Genomic DNA, 20,345 nt, shown 5'->3' with positions numbered 1-20,345 from the left:
CCTGTGATGTTTGGCTGGAGCAGAGTGATTATTATCTAAAAGTCTTCTGTCTTGCTAACCTCTTTTCTAGTCCTTTGACTTCAGAAAGCAGGCTCTTCTTGGGGTGTTTTTTGTCTGTGGCCCATCACTGTTTCTTGGTTGCCAGCTCCTTCAGCAACAAGTCTGGTATATATGAAGCAAAAAGAAAATCCAGAGCTCATTTAGTTGTTCCTTGGGTCCCAAGTTCTCTAACAGATCTCACTTCTTTTCACCTTTCAGTCTTCTTATGCTTTTCATACACACACACACACACACACACACACACACACACACACTCATTCCAGTGTTTTAGCTGTACTTAGCAGTAGGAATAGGGAAAAGTACATCATCAATTCTATCTTTCTGGAAGCATAAGTCCATGTTTCTAAAAATGTTTTAATGTTTTATTATGACTTACAGATTCACAAGAAGTTGTAAAGATAATACAGATTAGTCCTATGTACTCTTCACTCACTTTCCTGCAAGAGTTACACCTTATATAACTAGAGTACAACATAAAATTCAGGAAATGGATACAAGCATATCTCATAGATATTGCAGGTTGAGTTTGGTTCCAGACCACCACAATAAACGAAGTATCACAAGACAAGTCAAATAAGTTTTTTGGTTTCTTAGCACATGTAAGTTAAGTTTATACTGTATATAGTCTATTAAGTGTGTGATAGCATTATGTCCAAAAAATTATATACATACCTTATTTTTAAAAATACCTTACTGCTGGTTTGTGTGGGTGCTCAGCATTAAAGCATGGTGACTCTCAATCTCAGGGTTGTGAGTCCCCCATGTTAGGCATGGAGCCTACTTAAAAAAAACAAACAAAAACCTTATTGCTAAGAAATGCTAACCATCCTTGTCTTTCAAAGAGTTATAATCTTTTTGATGGTGGAAAGTCTTGCCTCAACGCTGATGGCTGCTGACTGATCAAGGTGGTGGTTGTTACTGGAGGGTGGAGAGGCTGTAGCCATTTCTTAAAATAGACAACAATGAAATTTATCTCATCAATTAACTCTTCCTTTCACAAATGATTTCTCTGTAGCAGGCAATGCTCTTTGATGGTGTTTTACCCATAGTAGGTCTTTAAAATTGGAGTCTGTCTTCTCAAACCCTGCCTCTACTTTATCAACTAAGTTTATGTAATATTCTAATCTTTTTTGTCATTTCAACAATCTCCACAGCATCTACGCCAGGAGTAGATTTCATATCAAGAAAATATCTTGCTCATCAGTAAGAAGCAACTCCTCATCTGTTAAAATTTTATGAGATTTGTAGCAATTCAAATATTACAATAATGAGTTTTAAATGTTGAGAGAATTAACAAAATGGACACAGAGACACAATGTGAAATGGCACCAACAGACTTGCTCAACAGTTGTCACAAACTTTCAATTTGTAAAAAACACAGTATCTGCAAAGCACAATAAAGTGAAGCTAATAAAACCAGATATGCTTGTATTGATGTGTGTGTATAATTCCATCATTTTATCATATGTAGACTTGTATAACCACTACCACAGTCAAGATACAGACTACTCCATCACTACAAAAATCTCCCTCATGCTACCCCTTTATAGTAATTTCCTGCTCCCCTCACCCCAACACCCTAATCCCTGGCCACCACTAACCTCTAACCTCTAGCAACTGCTAACTTGTTCTTCTTCATGGTAACTGATTTTAGAGTGCTGAATAGCAAAGATAGGTTATTACTGACTAATGGTTCTTGAGAGTAGTCTTTTAGTTTGTGGTAGTTATGACTTTTTATTATTTTTTTTAATTTTTATTTATTTATGATAGTCACACAGAGACAGAAAGAGAGGGGGGGGGCAGAGATATAGGTAGAGGGAGAAGCAGGCTCCATGCACTGGGAGCCCGACGTGGGATTCGATCCCGGGGTCTCCAGGATCGCGCCCTGGGCCAAAGGCAGGCACCAAACTGCTGCGCCACCCAGGGATCCCTAGTTATGACTTTTTAAAACGACTCTATTGAGATATGATTGATATGTATCAAAGTACACAACAAAATTTTTAAAGCTTTGATCAAAATTATCATCACCAATGAAAGGCAGATGGATCCTGTGAGCCTGCCTACAGATGTGATATCCTAGGGATACAATGAGGACATGTCCAGAATATAATCACGGAGAAACATCAGGCAATCCCAAAATGAGGAATGAGGAACAATATATTGAACAGAAGGTAGTTAAGATTGTCAGCGTCATAAAAGACAAAGGCTGAGAATTATTCTAGATTAAAGGAGACAAAGGACATCTGACCAAAAAATAAAGTACGTGATTCTGCAAAGAATCCTGTACAGAAAAGGGGGAAAAAAAAATACAAGGACAATGTCAGACCACTGGACAAAAATGAAATGTGACTGGCAGATTAAATTACTGAGTCAAGGTTATATTTGCTGGACTTGAGAACTAAACCACAGTTGTGTAAGAAAATGTGTTTATTCTTAGGAAATACCGACTTAAGCATTTATGGTAAAAGGTATGATATGAGCAACTTTCAAATAGTTCAGGCGAAATACATACATACATATATATAGCGAGAGGGAGAAAACATGCGTGCAAATAAGCAAATGGAGTTAAGATGCCAATAGCTGACAACAAACCGGTGATTCTGGTCAAAGGGTATATAAGTGTTCTTTGTACAGCTCTTGCCAACTTTTCTTTAAGTCTGAAATCCCTCATGCCTAAAGAGTAAGGACAGTAAGCAACATTCAGATTTACCTTATTCCTGCAGCTGACAAACTACTTTAGATACTGTATTTGATTCTGTGCCAGAAAATCTAACCCTTAGGCTTTCAATTGAGAGGCAAAAAAATTACCCCAATTAGCTAGCATTTATTCAGGATACTTCTATAATAAAAAACTAAGGCAGCCAGGCTTTTTTCTTTTGTTCACTAAATATATCTAGGAGCCTAAATAAGAGATATCATCTGACTGAAGCTATTTAATTGGGACAAACACTTAATCACCACTGGACTTTTTCCATATAGGATGACCAAATTAGCCTGTGGTTCTATGCAAGGATCCCGTTTCTTATGCAGCTGGGAATTGAGGAGACTGGCATTCTGACAAACCACTAAAGCCAAGACAGTGGAAATGATGCTAGCTTGGACTTTAAATGCACTCCTATGACTTTGGATTTGCCCACAGAAAGGAAGCAAGTGTGTTAAGCCCACATCTAAACTAACTTTGCTTGAGATCTAGTGGCATTCTTGTTTGCACTATACAAATTCCCACATTATAGTTGATTCATATTTTACAATTAAAACCAGATGCTTAAAGGCATAGACCAACAGCATTGTTTGTATTCTTCATAGCCTCTTACAAAGGAAGTATCTTATATTCATTAACTATAAAGTTTGACTTAAAAGACAAAAAGAACCTTATTAGAACTATTTATCCCTACATACATTCATTGTAAAGTTTGTTAAACTTTTAAGTCATCGTATTGTTTTTCTAAAACTATGTAAAATACTTTCTTCAAAGAAATGATTCTGGGCACCTAGCTGGCTTAGTCAGTGGAGTGTGGGACTCTTGATCCCATGGTTGTCAGTTTGAGTCCACGGTGGGTGTGGAGATTACTTAAAAAATGAAATTTTGGGGGGATCCCTGGGTCGCTCGGTGGTTTAGCACCTGCCTTCAGCCCAGGGCGTGATCCTGGAGTCCCAGGATTGAGTCCCATGTTGGGCTCCCTGCATGGAGCCTGCTTCCCCTTCTGCCTCTCCCTCTGCTTCTCCCTCTGCCTGTGTCTCTGCCTCTGGTGTGTGTGTGTGTCTCTCATGAATAAATAAAATCTTTAAAAAAAAAAAATGAAATCTTGAAAGAAAAAAATGTTTCTGGAATGGATAGTCAACCTTAAAAACATACTTTGGAAAAAGCTTCCTTTTAGGAAGACCTGGGTTATTCCTTTTAGGAAATACCTGAGGCTATTTTAAAAAGCAAAATAGGTACCTGTAAGCTTTCTATGTATACACTAAAGACACCCTCTGCACCTTGAGTCTGACAGAGCATCAAGCCAGAAACTTGCTGAGTCAATGTAAGCTCAGTTGGCAAGGTTTCCCATATCTTAAGTCTACAAAGATTTTATAACAAATCTGAGCCACAGAACTCAGATATATAAACTATCAATTTCTAGTAAGTCCTTCTTTAAAAGATGTAACAATGAGATATTAAAAAGCAATTAAGTAGTCCTAGCAAAGGCTCAGATTTGGAAGCTGACTCAGCTTTATAGAGGCTGGGCATAAAATCACCTGTCAGAATCTCTATTTCTAGCCTCTTGTTTACCTAGAGGAGGTTGTTCATTTGCCTATAGTAGCCCTTTTACAAGTTTCTAGGAAAAAAAGCCATCCACCTATTGCCATTTCAATTTCTACCGCACATCTATGAAAAATTATAGACACACATATACATCCAGTATTACATTCCTTGTAGAATAAATCCTAAGAGTTTGCTAAACCCACTAATATTAAAAATTTCCTAGGGAGCTTTCCCAAAATGCCAACTTCCTAAGCCTCACCTCAGATGTATTGAATCAAAATCTGCAATCCTTACTTTTAAAAAAGATCCCCCATGATTCTAATCATCAGCCAGGTTGTAACTGCTGGTTTAGGGCACCTTTGCCATAACATCACTGTAACAATAACATCAGATGGCAAAGATAATTTGTTTTATAAGTAATGATTCAAAATCTAAAAGATATAAAAGGTGACAAGCCTTTTTCATTCATCCCTGTCCCCACCCAGCCATCCATTTACTCTTCACGGGCAACCAGTATTACCAATTGCTTATCTGTCCTTCTAGAGAGCCTTCATGCATCCACAGGAACATATGGGTATTTCTTCTAAAGATAGCAAACAATACATTTTGAACAAATCAATTTTCAGTACAATGTGTATCTTGGAGCTCCTTCCCCATCAGTATATATAGGCTTCTTTATTCTGTTTTAACCTGCTTGGCGTATATGCCATTTTGCGGTTGTATCATACTTGATAAATCAGTCCCCCTTCAGTAGGCATCTATGTTACTTCCCATCTTGTGTTACAATGCAGTCTTATACTCACGTCATCTTGTACATGCGCAAGTCTACTTGTATGATAAATTCCTAGGCATGGAAATGTTAAGTCAAAGGTACTATAATTGTTACAGATATTGCTAAGTTGCCCTCCCCAAGTACAGTAATTTTCACTCCCATTTGCAATGTGAAAAAGCTTAGCTTTTACACTGAGCAGAATATAAACAATATCAATGGCTTACTTTCTAGGTGTTTCTCTGATATCCTACTTTTATAGCCCAGTAATTTAACAAAGGACATTCTGAAGACAACTTCTTTACCATGGAAATCTGTATAATTTTACCATTGCTATTAGAAAGTTTTCTGATTATTGAAGCCCAAGAAAAAGAGGAACTAAGAGAAAGGAGAAGCTGAGGTTAAGGCAGTTCTTGCCAACTTTAGCTGACATATACAGACTGGAAAGTCTTTTTTCCTACTGCGGCATAAAAGATTTTAAATTTTCCACTTAATACACCAAGTGTTGTTCATGTGAAAAAGTAACCAATTGTGCTGTTGTTTTAATCAACAAAAAGTTCTACAAGTGTTAGATTTACCAAGTCTTGCACAAGAGAACTTTACTAAATAAAGGCAAGTTGTCCAAAAGAACCACTATAGCTAAGGAAAAAGAATGTCATGTGGAGGGCATGCTGCAGAGATAATGTGCTAGAGAAACACAACTGAAGTACTTTATCTCTTTTATAATACACAAGGAATACAGAGGAGAGAAAAAAGGGAACACGTTTTTAACTAAAACAGTTGACAATTTTATTTTCACATTTCACAATACAAATGAAAATTGCCTTTTTTTTTGTCTCACTACTCCCCTGCAAAAACTATTCTCAATAGGAAGGGGAAGCAAGTCTTCCTTGTCATGCTGTTAGAAAACACCCAGAGTCACAGCACCATGATCTCCTGGTGAAGTAGAACAAGTAATATAAAATGAATATAAAGAGGTTCCTGTCTCTCCTTATCTGTCTGGTCGAGTCATTCCTGGCCGAGTGGGCACCATCATGGGACGAGCAGGAGGTCTCATCATTGGGGGCCCAGGCATCATTGGCATATGGCCTCCCATAGGCGGCCTCATTCCAGGAGCTGCAGGACAAAACAAAGAAAAGGAAAAAAAAAGTCAGAAAATATGACTTATGAGCAAGCTTGATGGGACTTCAATTAAAGACAAAAAAGTAGGCCCCCCCCCCGCAAAATGCTGAAAGAAAGACATACTTGACAGAAGAAATGCAACAAATTCATCACATCTGTAAATTAGTTAGACATTCTCAAACAAAAAACAAAGGTCAACAGAAGAACCATATGGGAATCATGATATAATGATAGTAAAGGGGGAAACTATTAATAGACTGCTTTTCAGAAACCACCAGGGATACTAGTTCCCTACATTGACCTTTTCTCACTCAGGGAAATTCACAACTAAATCACATGTTACTCAGTCAGCATTTTTAATCAGTTCTATTCACCATAAAACCAGGAGCTATTTCATGAATGTACACAGGCACGGAGGACAATCTTACCACTAAGCGTTTGTTCGGAGTTGTAGGAAAGGTGAGCAGGAGGCCCATGCTGAGAACCTGTTAGTAACCATACTTAGCTCAAGTCAAGAAAGATAAGCAATAATGTGATTTACAACAATTAGCACACACACAAAAATCTGGTTTTCTAATGCATTTTAGAAACTGTTAAGGAATTTTTTGAGGTGTCCCATCAATATACCAGCCAAATATATGAGCTAGGGAAGGGAGGACAAGATGGGGAAGAGCATAGGTAGCTTCACAGATATTCTACTTCCTCAGCTGAGTGGTGGGTTCACGGGTATTCATTTTATTATTATGCCTCATAATTTTCAGGTCTTCTTTTAAATATAAAAATTTCCCTAATTACTTATTAAACCATTTTAATTAAAGGCTTGCAATAAATGGTTCAAGAGAAAACTATATTCAAAGTCAAATACAGTCTTATCATAAAAAGTAAAACACAAGTATATGCAAAGACAAAACAGGTACAGAATTTTTTAAGATCAACAGGAACAGAGAATACTACTAAACTTCTAAGTATCTTACTTTAAAAACCCACTATAACATAATTCATATTCTGCATTTCCTAGAGGAAACTCATCCAGGCCAAAGATTGAAAACAAGGCATCTGAAAAGTTGTTTACTTTGGTCTCCACAGGGCATTTACTTGTAATTAATTGCCAACATTAGCAACTACTAAATCTAATCACTAGTAAGCAGTAACTCTAGATTGTTTTTTTCAACTTATTATGGAAATGTTCAAACATAGACAAGAATAGAAAAAAAAAGAGTATAAAAAACATCCATGTACCCATCATCCAGCTTTAATAATTATTCACTCCTGGCCAACCTTCTATCTTTTTTTTTTTTTTTTAATTTTTTTTAATTAACTTATTTATTTATGATAGTCATCAGAGAGCGAGAGAGAGAGAGAGAGAGAGGCAGAGACACAGGCAGAGGGAGAAGCAGGCTCCATGCACCGGGAGCCCGATGTGGGATTCGATCCCGGGTCTCCAGGATCGCGCCCTGGGCCAAAGGCAGGCGCTAAACCGCTGCGCCACCCAGGGATCCCCCCAACCTTCTATCTTATACCTGCCCACCCCCAACTACTTAATTATTTTAATTTAAATAATCTTATTATTTTATCCTGGCTGAAAACAACAACAAAATACTCAGGAGAACCGGCAATACCAAGCCTGCATTCTCAAATATCAACCACAGGCTGAAGCTGAGTTTCTAGAAGCCTTCTTTAGGTGTGTCATGCATTGACCAGTTGACCACATTCCTAACCCCTCGAAGAATCTGAATTTGTGATCCTGATATAAGAATGCAAAAGAAGCCAAGTCACCTTGTTTTGGGTTCACAAGGCAGTAAGGCAGGAGCTCTTATGTAGACTCTCCTAACATCTCTCTAAATGATACCCACAGTAATAAGCACACTGAATGCTTCTGGCTGGAAAGCTACTCTAATACTTTTGCACCTTGTCCAACCAGTTGAGTTGTAGGTTTCTTATGGGCATTGGATTTACTATAATTACATAATTTATTCTGCAATCAATAAAATGAGTATAAAAAAAGAACTGTTTCCATGAAAACTAAGTAGATATTTCAAAAAACTCAAGTAAATCATCCCAAAAAGTGCTCACAAATTTAATGGATAAGAGGATCATAAAAGATCAGAACTAGACTGCCTCACAAGGGTTTTAACATTGAAAGAAAATGAAAAAAAGTTGTTAAAGAATATATTATGGATATGGATTATTGATTTAGGAAAGAAATATATGAAAAAAAAAAAAGGAAAAAAATATATGGTGCTCAAATCAGTAGCCTCATTTTCAAAGCAAAGGCCCTGACCGGCTTTCAGATAAATCTGCAAACTAATGTACATTCTTATTTATATTAAAATAAAATGTTTGAGGTATCTTTACACCCTTCCTGACTAACTACAGTGCTAAGGCCCTCTTCATATACTAATTTGGCTTATTTAACCAGCAAGATTAAATCAGCAACAAGGTAGCTCTGCTCTAGATCAAAACTGAAAAAAGTAGCAGCACAAGTATTTACCTACCGTGCCCTTTATCCACCCCCCCCCACCCCCCTTGGAACAAACTCATTTACTTTTTTCTCCATTGTAAATGGCCAAAAGTCAGGAGGCAAGTAAGCAGTAGGGAGGAAGAGAAGAAAAAAAAAGGCAGCTTTATCCTGGTTTTAGTAGCATAGGTCTTTGGGTAGCATTCAATTATACTGATAAAACAATTATTTATTTTCATCATTACATATTCACCAAATATAATTTGTTGCAATAATACTAAACCTATTATTTACAATGAATTAAGAATTACATTTAAATGGAGAACTGAAACACAATGGAGCATCCTAAAAGGAAAGAGATTCAAACTCACCAGGTCCCACTGGCATCATCCCAGGAGGAGGAGGGCCCATCATTGGCATCATGGGAGGGCCCCCCATATGGGGGGCTGGCATCATACCAGGGCGAGGAGGACCCGCTGGAATATCGAACGAGGGTGGAGGTTAAGATAGGCTTACATATTAATTTTTTTTTTCTCTTCTATGAAACTAGTTGGGCTTCATGGTCCTGTCCAAGTTCTGGAACAATAGACTTCTTATGGTTTCTTTTATAACAGTAAAGCCACAAAAATCAATATGCCACAAAACTTTAATCACTTTATGTCTAAAAAACAAGAATAAGACTGTCTAGACAGAAGTATAAAATGAAGTCAGGTTCTCTAGGTTAAAAAAAAAAATCCCGAAAATTTAATTTTTTAAATTCCTTTTTAAAAAGAATTATGAGAATTATTATTAATATTCTAAGCATAATTATTAAGAATTATGCCTTCTATAGAGTTCCTGTCAAACTAAAACCAGAAGTACCTAATTTCAGATCTGTTTTTCAAAATATCAAAATATTTAAAATATTCTTTAGAAATATGAAAATGGGGATCCCTGGGTGGCTCAGCGGTTTAGTGCCAACTTCACCCCAGGGTGTGATCCTGGAATCCCAGGATTGAGTCCCTCATCAGGCTCCCTGCATGGAGTCTGCTTCTTCCTCTGCCTGTGTCTCTGCCTCTCTCTTTCTCAGTGTCTCTCATGAATAAATAAATAAAACCCTTAAAAGAAAAATCCTTAAATTATGAAAATACTTAAATTATGAAAAACATATGTAGAGATATTCTTGACGAAATTATTTACAACAATTTGGAACTTAAGTGTCCAACAATATGAAAATGGTGAGGCTAATTATGGTACATTAATAGTATAGATTATTTCACTACTAAAAATAATGGAGTTGGGTGCCAGCTAGCCAAAATACAGAGTAGGACAGAGAGGTGACCTGAGAGCTGTTGTGACTCAAGCAAGGCCTAACCTGTTCCCAGGATGGTGTAAGTACATTAGTGGTCTAGTTACATTAGTGTGCAGCTACTATAAACAGACTACTCCAATGTTCATATCCATGGTTACTTACAGGACCAAGTTTAGGTTTTTGAATTCAATTACAGTCTAAGCCCTCCCAGGAGATCAATGAAACTTATAGCCTAGTTACTCACTCTTCTGTCATTCAGAAACAAAAACCTTCACAGAGAGGAGAGGCCACTCTCCACTCCACTTTCAACTGTCCAATTCTTGTCCAATTCTTGTCTTTCCAAAGGAATATATATTGGTGCCAGGTGGGTTAGAAAATAAAGACTGAAGAGTTTTAATCCTCCAGTGTGGGGTTCACAGCAGTAAATAATTTAATGTACTCATCTATACCTTTTCATATTTTAGGTCGTCTAATCACAGAGACAGTCTGACCTTTCCACTGAATTTCTCAGATCCACATGGGATGTCACAAATACAATATCCTAGTAATAACCTGATCAGAAGGCAACTCTGATGATATTTCAGAAATGATACCACTGAAGTTGTTTTTTTCACTACCTATATATTCATTCAATAAGCATTCAAAAGTCAACTGTAAGATAATCTAACAAAATCAAAGGATAATCTCCCCCCCTTAAGTTATGGCTGTTAAGATAAAAACTGTAAACTTACGGAGACTGGGGGGAGGTGGGATCATTGCCCCTGCAGGAGGAGGAGCAGAGAATGGAGTAGGAGGTATCTTTCCTTGTTGAAATGCAGCGGCTTTGGAGAGAGTGAGATAAAAAACACCACACGGTAAATAAGAACTCAACAACCCAATTGATAAAATAACACTTTTCTTTTAAATCTTTAACGGTCTCTTGGGCAGCCCTGGTGGCTCAGCGGTTTAGTACCGCCTTCAGCCCAGGGCAGGATCCTGGAGACCTGGGATCGAGTCCCACATCGGGCTCCCTGCATGGAGCCTGCTTCTCCCTCTGCCTGTGTCTCTGCCTCCCTCTCTCTCTCTGTCTCTCATGAATAAATAAATAAAATCTTTTAAAAATCAAAAAATCCTTAATGGTCTCAATTATTTCACTTTACCTACAGAGTATTCATTTAAGATTATTATTTCATGGCCTCTATAGTTCTTAAATCAATCATAGAAATTCACCAGCAAAAATTACAATTGATTGGTTTATTGATTTGGGTTTTTTAACCTATTTTTATTTAGTCAGCATTTCTATGGCTGAATTATCAACAGGAGAATGGAATGAAGACCTCCAATCTACCAGCGTCTAGCAAAGAGACGCAGTCATCTTTAATCAGTAGATGTGGTTTACAAACAGCGTGAACCATTCACAGTTTTATTTGAAAAAGAGTGTGTATCTGCCCAAAGGCCAGGCTTTGTAAAACTTCATATGTTGGTTTAGGTTTGAAATTAATATACTGAGCTAAGAGACATAAAAAAGAAACAAAAATTTTAAAGCAAGAGCCTGCCCAGAAGGAGATTCTGATCTGAAAAAATATCTAATACAGACAATATGAGGCACAAATGAAAACAAAAGAAACTGAAGATATTTTATATATAGCTTTACAAAGAAGTCACGCATAAATACTAAAATATATACTCAGTTAACTATACTGAAACTAAAATTAAGAAATAAATTTTTAAAAATTTTATTTAGGGTATCCCTGGGTAGCTCAGTGGTTTAGCGCGTGCCTTCAGCCCAGGGTGTAATCCTGGAGTCCCACATCAGGCTCCCTGCATGGAGCCTGCTTCTCCCTCTGCCTCCCTTCTCTCTCTCTCTCTCTCTGTCTCTCACGTATAAATAAATCTTTAAAAAAATAAAATAAGGGGATCCCTGGGTCGCGCAGCGGTTTGGCGCCTGCCTTTGGCCCAGGGCGCGATCCTGGAGACCCGGGATCGAGTCCCACGTTGGGCTCCCAGTGCATGGAGCCTGCTTCTCCCTCTGCCTGTGTCTCTGCCTCTCTCTCTCTCTGTGTGTGTGACTATCATAAATAAATAAAAATTAAAAAAATAAAATAAAATAAAATAAAAAAATAAATAAAAATTTTTTATTTATTCATGAGAAACACAGAGAGAGAGGCAGAGACATAGGCAGAGGAAGAAGCCTGCTCGCTGTGGGGAGCCCGATGTGGGACTCAATCCCAGGACCCCAGGATCACATCCCAAGCCAAAGGCAGGAGCCCAACCGCTAAGCTACTCAGGTGCCCCAATAAATAAAAATTCTAAATGAAAGTAAAATATAGGGACTCCTGGGTGGCTCAGCGGTTGAGCGTCTGTCTGTGGCCTGGGGCGTGATCCCAGAGTTCCAAGATGGAGTTTTGGAGGCACCTGCTTCTCCCTCTCTCTGTCTCTGCCTTCTCTCCGTGTCTCTCATGAATAAATAAATAAAATCTTCAAAAAGAAAAGAAAAGAAAAGAAAAGAAAAGAGAAAAGAAAAGAAAAGAAAAGGAAAAAGAAAAAGTAAAATATACACTCAGAAAGCTATTCCTAAATATAAGCCCTTTCCAATTCAGTGCAATCTGCAGTCCAGTCCCTTTCTACCCGACCAGTACAACGTAGGTCAAATTACTCAAGCAAATCACTGCCAACTCCTAAAGGTCAGATCCCAAAAAATGACCTACAGTAGAGATTTACATAAAGCTAGCCATTCATATGCCTCTGAATAGAGCCTGTGCTCTATAGGGGATCATAGCTCAACAAAGGCTTTTCCAATCAAAATGTCACTTCCCACACCCTAAGCAGAAGAACAACTTGTAAAGATTGAGGAGTAGACAGCAGACTCAAAGCCAACATAATCATGGACAGCAGCACATGGTGTCCCTGATGGCTTGCCTTCTCTCTTCCATAATCCATCAAAAACATTTACTCATCCTAAATTCTTTTGCTTCATACAGAAAATAAGTAAATGAATATAATTCTAACCTTTAATACCAAGAAATTTCTAACATATTTTCAAATAGAAAAAAAAAAGATTACATTATAATGTATTTTTTTCTAATGAAATGGGACAATATCTGAGTTTACTCCTTAATAATCCAGGATGGAGAAAGGGAGAAGATAAAAGTATTCTCAACTATGGGCACTTTGACCCCCTGGGGACACCGGGGAATGCTTGGTGACATTTTTAGTTGTCACAACTGGGAACTGCTACTGGGAACGAGTGGGCAGATGCCAGGGCTACTGCTAAACACCCTAAAATGCTCAGGACAGCCCCACAACAAAGAATTATCTAGCCCCAAATGTCAGCAGTGCTAAGTTTGAGAACCTACATTTATTTCTTTATTTTTTATTTTTTTTAAAGATTTTATTCATGTATTCATGAGAGACACAGAGAGAGGCAGAGACACAGGCAGAGAGAGAAGCAGGCCCCATGCAAGGAGCCTGACGTTGGACTCGATCCCGGGACTCCAGGATCATGCCCAGGGTGGAAGGCAGGCACCAAACCGCTGAGCCACCCAGGGATCCCAAGAACCTATGTTTAAACAAAACAAGACTGTTACAACTAGGTGATGGAAATCAGGGGTGGGGGTCAGCCATGGGAGTCTCATTCATTAACCTTTCTACTTTGAGATTTTCCATAAGCTTTTTTTTTTTTTCCTTAAAATCGCAACACCATCAAAGCCCACATTTGCCTGCCAGCTCTGAATAACTAAGAAAGGCCATGTGTCAAACACACCAGAATGATCTAAGATAGAAATGCAACATCTTCTGTCAGTGTCTTGAACTCAACTAGCCTAAACAAAAATTTCCCTAAATAAACAAAAAGAGGAGCTCCTGGGTGGCTCAGATGGTTAAACATCTAACTCTTGATCTCAGCTCAAGTCTTAATCTTACGGTAGTTAGTTCAAACAAGTGTTGGACTCCATGCTGGCACGGAGCCTACATAAAACAAAAGAAAAAGAGTATGGAATGTCCGACAGAGGTCAAAACATACTCAGATCATTATGTCACATCCATTACTTCCTTCTTGACTGGTTATCTTTGTCAGAACTATAAGAATAAGAAACTCAAAGTCTCTCAGACTCTTTGAAGGTAACGATAAACCCACCTCCACCTTTTCCTACTATAAAAAGAAAATAGTTCTAAAAACAACGATCACTACAAAGGAGGTTTCATACAAATTTGCTACAAAATCTAGTCCATGTGAATAAAGAAATATTAGGTAACTCATTCTCCTCTGCCACCATTCCTAATCTAAGCAATACATTTTGCTCTAATCTCAATAATATTAATGTGTTCCTATATTCCCTGAGAAACCGACAACCTTCTAATCCTTTTGTTCAACACATCAGAACGCTATTTATCACTCAGAATGAGTTGCTTCTGTGAAAAACAACAGAGAGACGGGGATTTGAGAAAGAATGGAACCATTTTACCACATCAAGAGCATCAGAACAAGACACTGAAATGTACTTGTTTTGTCGATCAGGCTCTGAGCCTGCTCTTCCATCCATTTCTGATAGTAGTCTTTCACATTCTCTTTGTGTTTCCTACCACTGCAGTGTGTCTTTCTCACAGATGGCTGTAAAACAAAAAGGTCATTATCAGTCAAAGAAACAAGTTTTCCAAACTAGAAATTTTATAAACCCTTTCCTTTATATAGGTGGCCTGGGTACCTTTAGCAGCTTTAGCTGGGTGCTAAAGCATCACTCACAAACATTATCCAACAATGCACTGTGGTCATTTAACTACTATGTCATCTAAACCAGAGATCAGCAAACTATGGCCTACGGGCCAGCCACCTGATTTTGTAAAACAACATAATAGAACACAGCCACATTCATTTATTAAGGTACTATCTATTTCTTTCCTCTACAAGTCATCAAAACAAAGATGATATGGTCCACAAACCTAAAATAATTACAATCTGACACTTTAAGGAAAAGTCTGCAAACTTCTGATCTAGAATATGCCTTTTGATGCTCTAAGATTATCCTATAGCAAAATAATATAGTTTATATATATTTAAATTATACTGTTTATGAGAATATCGTCTTTTAAATGACTATGGGTCTAGAATACAGACTATGTGAGTCACATACAGACTTGTGTCTCTAGCCCACTAATCCTTTTGTTCTTTAACAGTTTTACTCAGGTAGAATTGACATTAAGATAAACTCCACACATTTAACCATTGTTAACAAGTTAACATTTATTTAACACTTACTACATGCTAAACACCATGCTATTTACTTTACAAGCAGTGTCTCAATTGTCATAATAATCACATGTGCATGGTACAATGGAATGTTAATCAGAAAGAACCAATCACTGAATCACACAATTATGGACAAATCTCAAAACTATGCTCAGAGGGGCCTGGGTGGCTCAGTCAGTTAAGTGTTTGACTTTGGCTCAGGTCATGATCTCAGGGTCCTAGGATTGAGCCCCACATGGGGCATCTCACTCAACAGGGAGTTTGCTTGTCCCTCTGCCCCTTCCTCCACTAGTGCTCGACTGCTTGCTAATAAATAACCTTTAAAAAAATAAAGCATGCTTAGCAAACAAAATGAGGTACACAGACTAAATACTCTAAGATTCCATTCATATAAAGTTTTAAAACCAGTAACACTAATCTTTCATAATAAAACCCAGATCAACTGGGGCCAAGGGTGTAGGGGACTGACTATAAAAAGACACAAAGGAACTTTCTGGGATGATGGAAATGTCCTGTATTTCAATGTATACACTGAACTGTAATTATTTGCCAAATCATCAGACTGTATGCTTAGAATGTATGCATTTAATCAAAATATAATTCAATGAAATTGATTAAAAAATCACAAGCTTGGGATCCCTGGGTGGCGCAGCGGTGGCAAACGCCTGCCTTTGGCCCGGGGCATGATCCTGGAGTCCTGGGATCGAGTCCCACGTCAGGGTCCCTGCATAGAGCCTGCTTCTCCCTCTGCCTGTGTCTCTGCCTCTCTCTCTCTCTCTCTCTGTGTGTCTCTCATGAATAAATAAATAAAATCTTAAAAAAAAAAAATCACAAGCTTACTATCTTCAATTTGTGCTTAAAGACTTGTCTGATAAAACACATAGCTGGCAGGGGTACCCGGGTGGCTCAGTGGTTGAACGTCTGTCTTTAGCTCAGGTCGTGACCCCAGGGTCCTGGAATTGAGTCCCACATCAGGCTCCCCAACAGGAGTCTGTCTCTCCCTCTGCGTCTCTCATGAATAAATAAAATCTTAAAAAAACAAAACAAACAAACAAAAAAACCCAACTAGCTGGTAAGTAGCAAACGAAGGCCTGGAGCCCAGATCTTACTCAGATGCTCCTCAGGACTGCCTAACTACCTCCTACTGATAGATCCTCTCTTCATAGGATTGCTTCACTAGAACCAGGTATGACCAATATCACATGAACAGAGACTGTCTTTTCATGGTCTACATTTCAAAATATTGTTCCCTGACTCCTCAATGACTTATTATGTAATACAACAATGAGGCCTTAAGCCTAATAACAAAATCATGCCTAAAAGTCAGCAAAAACTCAGAAGTTGCAGCACTGATTGTTTACTGCATATCAAAGTCCACCACAGAGAACCGGTTCAATCACTATGGAATTTTACTACATTCACAAACTATCATGTTAGGACAACAATATCACAAAGGCACCTGGCATTTCTCACAAAGAGACATGCATTTTAAAGAAATATTCTTCAATTCTTCAATTCTCTAAATGCTGGCATTAGCAGATAAGCTATAATTAGCCTACTCGCTATATCAGAAAATGATGATGAGGGGTTTGACCAAACAAAAAGACTGGGGTTCTTTTTTTTTTTTAAGATTTTTATTTGTTTATTTCATGAGAGACAGAGAGGGAGGCAGAGACACAGGCAGAGGGAGAAGCAGGCTCTATGCAGGGAGCCCAATGTGTGACTCAATTCCGGAACTCCAGGATCACACACTGAGCCAAAGGCAGACACTCAACCACTGAGCCACCCAGGTGTCCCAAGACTGGGATTCTAAAGGCAAGCTACCATAATACCAACTTATTGGAGGAGTCCCATCCAGGACAAACTATAAGTAATATTCAAAACTATTATTCCTTCAAGAGGGACCATCTTATTTCAATATTCCACAAATGAATGCTGAACTACATCTGACCAAGTGTTAGAATTCCAAATGAAGTAACAACACAGAAATCATGGGCTAGGGTCCTTGAAGCTACATTTCAAGAGGACAAGATGATCAAAAGTTCTGGTTTAATTAGGTTTCTGCAGAGGCAGCAAAGTATAGAGCTGTAGTCTTCAAGGTGCAGCTCACGAGCATCTAAGGGTGTCTCAGACCCACCTTTTGGGAAGATGTGCAAGGTCAAAGTAGTTTCATAATACAAAGACATTTCTTTTTCACTGTATTGACAATTCCAGATGATGCCAAACTTCTGACACTTTAGAATGACCTGAGGCAATGGCAACCCAATTCATTAGGGATTATTGTATTTTTTCAACACTATGCACTCACAGGGGGAAAATATCCAGTTTCATGGAGACTGTCCTTGCTGAAGCAGCAAAGTTATTAATTCTATCATACCTACTAATATATAACTGTTATATATACTCTTGTGTTCATGTCTTTTGAATATTCTGGGTGAAAATGAGATATACAAAGTACTTCAGCCACATGCCAAAATATGGAGCCATTCCAAAGAAAAGCAGGAATGTAAATGGTTCAAGTTGTAAGCTCTACCAGCTGCCTCTTCAATGGAACATTTTTATCTGACAGAGCTGAGACACAAACTGGAAATTTAGACTTCTTAGAAATAAATCAAGTGAGCCTGTCACTTTAAGGAAGCAATTGGTACTATTTACTGCCAACAATAAAATTTGAGCTTTCGGGATCCCTGGGTGGCGCAGCGGTTTGGCGCCTGCCTTTGGCCCAGGGCGCGATCCTGGAGACCCGGGATCGAATCCCACATCGGGCTCCCGGTGCATGGAGCCTGCTTCTCCCTCGGCCTGTGTCTCTGCCTCTCTCTCTCTCTCTCTCTGTGACTATCATAAATAAATAAAAAAAGTTGAAAAAAAATATTAAAAAAAAAAAAAATTTGAGCTTTCAAACAAAAGTCAGAATTTTATTTTATTTTATTTTAAAGATTTATTTATTTATTCATGATAGACAGAGAGAGAGGCAGAGACACAGGAGGAAGGAGAAGCAGGCTCCATGCCGGGAGCCCGACGCGGGACTCGATCCCGGGACTCCAGGATCGTTCCCTGGGCCAAAGGTAGGCGCTAAACCGCTGAGCCACCCAGGGATCCCCAAAACTCAGAATTTTAGAAAACCTTATTTACTACCATGAGCTTGTCAGCTTCCTAATACTTAGGAAGTATTTTTTTTATTAGATTGTGACATTAATGTGAATATTTATATTACATAATCAAATGTGTCAACATTTGGAAGACCTGTAAAATTGAGTGAACCAATATTCCAATATTCATTTTCCAATTGACCAAAGCATGTTACAAAATCATGTCTGGTAAAATATTCAAAGTACAAGACAGATCAGTGAAATTTGGTGGGGGGGGGGGGGAGGGAGAGAGAATCTTAAGCACGCTTGATGCTCAGCATAGAGCTGGACACAGGGCTTCATCTCTCACAACCCTAAGATCATGACCTGAGCCAAAAGAGTCAAACACTTAACTGACTCAGGCACCCACGCATCCCCAGATCAGTGAATTCTGATGTAACAGTATGAAAAATTTGATATGGTTTCAAGAGCCCACACTGAAACTAGTTTGGATATAGTAATATAAAGTATTAAAGAATATCCACAATTATCTAAAAAGGCTAGTAAAGTACTCCTTATGCTTGTGCGGTTGAAGTCTTCATACAATTCAACCAAAATATAGTGCAACAAATTTAATGCAGAAAAACCCAGCTGTCTTCCATCAAGTCAGACATTACAGAGGCTTGCAAAAAGATTAAAGCAATGCCATTCTTCACACTAACTTTTTTTGAAAATTGCTATTTTTCACTTTTAAAATGTTATTTGTATTACAATTAAAGCGTCTGTTAATACTACTTTCAAATGAATCAATAAGTATCTTAAGTTTTAACTTCAAATACAACAAATATTAATAGCTAAACCAATATAACTCATGTAACTTTTTTTGTTTGTTTGTTTTTTAATAACCCAGTAATTTTTAAGAGTGGAAGGGACCAAAGAAGTTTGGGAACTGCTGGCACAGAAGCCCTGGACTTAGACTGCTTAGGCTAACCTTTTAGCTCTGTACAACTTCCTGGTTTAGCAACACACCCAGTCATGTATCCATACTCTGCCTCAGTTTCCTCCTCTGTAAAATGAAGATAATACTAACTTATCATAAGCATTAAACAAAATGATATATGTTATGCATCTGGAACACTGCCTGACACACAGTAAATATTCGATCTTAATTTTGGGGGGCAGCTTTTAATCAAATGAAAGGACAGTACTCAGGTTTCAAATCTAGGCATTTCTTTCCAGTTTAGTCAATCAAATGTGTGAGTGCCTTGTCACAATCAAATATTTGAACTTTAGATCTCCCTGGAATTTTCACTTGTCATAAACTTTTTTCACCTTCAATTTTCACCTTTATTTTGGGTCTCAACTGAAAACACCAACCGCTGGAAGACTCATAACTACAAATTACGAAAACAGTTACAGGAAGGATGGGGAAAAAGAAATCCAGATTTTCTCCAAGCAGACGCACTTAAACTCCCACAGGATGGAAAGCACAAATTTACACCTAAAAAATAAATAAATACATCTAATTTGTCACACACAGGTGCTTTGAAAATGAAAAGAGACGCTACTTACAGAGTCATGGGTGAGGTATGTGTCGCAGTAGTCACAATAAAACCTGGGAAGAGATAGAAAGCAGAGAAAAAGAGAAGACGACAGCCAGTTAACAGAGCCCACCCACCGACGTGCTGTTCAATGAACGTAAACTATGAAAAGATCTACCCGCGATTCCAAGACTTCCTACAAAGCGACCTGACACAAGCTGGATGGGGGGGGGGGGGGGGGAGGGGAGGGAGGGGGGTTGCCTTGCGCGGAGTCGACCTCCACATTCCGAAAGACGGCAGCGTCTAGAATTCCGGGGCTCCCTCGCCCAAGCCTGCCGCTCTCCGGGAAACCTCAAGAGCTAGAACCCGCTCTCCACTCCCCCACTGGGCCACAGTGATTGCCCGTGAGCGCCAACACCCGCAGATTCGGGCCCCCGACTCACTTAGGCATGTTGCTCTGCAGGCCGTTGGCCACTCCGTCCCGCGCCGCCCGGAAATGACGCACACAGCAGGCGCCGACGCCGCGGAGCTGACGCGTCAAACGCGACTCCAGAAACTCCCGCTAG

At 38.7% G+C, this 20,345-nt stretch overlaps 1 protein-coding gene across 3 annotated transcripts; it reads right to left on the bottom strand.

Moving 5' to 3' along the window:
- Window positions 1–394: 394 nt before the first annotated feature.
- SNRPC (small nuclear ribonucleoprotein polypeptide C) lies at window positions 395–20,334 on the bottom strand. 3 transcript variants are annotated; one of them, XM_025418495.3, is made up of 6 exons: window positions 20,223–20,334; window positions 19,811–19,853; window positions 14,426–14,534; window positions 10,678–10,767; window positions 9,027–9,131; window positions 395–6,191 (listed from the first exon to the last, which is right to left on the bottom strand). In XM_025418495.3, exons 1-6 carry the CDS (start codon window positions 20,228–20,230, stop codon window positions 6,067–6,069), a joined length of 480 nt encoding a protein of 159 aa, XP_025274280.1. In that variant the 5' UTR covers window positions 20,231–20,334; the 3' UTR covers window positions 395–6,066. The 3 variants fall into 3 exon arrangements, with proteins under 3 accessions (XP_025274280.1, XP_048947993.1, XP_048947994.1); XM_049092036.1 differs by lacking the exon at window positions 20,223–20,334 and adding an exon at window positions 20,057–20,134 and having other exon boundaries at window positions 14,389–14,534; XM_049092037.1 differs by lacking the exon at window positions 20,223–20,334 and adding an exon at window positions 19,958–20,079.
- Window positions 20,335–20,345: the final 11 nt, after the last annotated feature.

Source organism: Canis lupus, chromosome 12 (assembly GCF_003254725.2).
Source record: "Canis lupus dingo isolate Sandy chromosome 12, ASM325472v2, whole genome shotgun sequence".
Taxonomy (NCBI): domain Eukaryota; kingdom Metazoa; phylum Chordata; class Mammalia; order Carnivora; family Canidae; genus Canis; species Canis lupus.
Note: the sequence above shows the minus strand (reverse complement) of the source record. Positions and strands in the feature narration are given on the sequence as shown.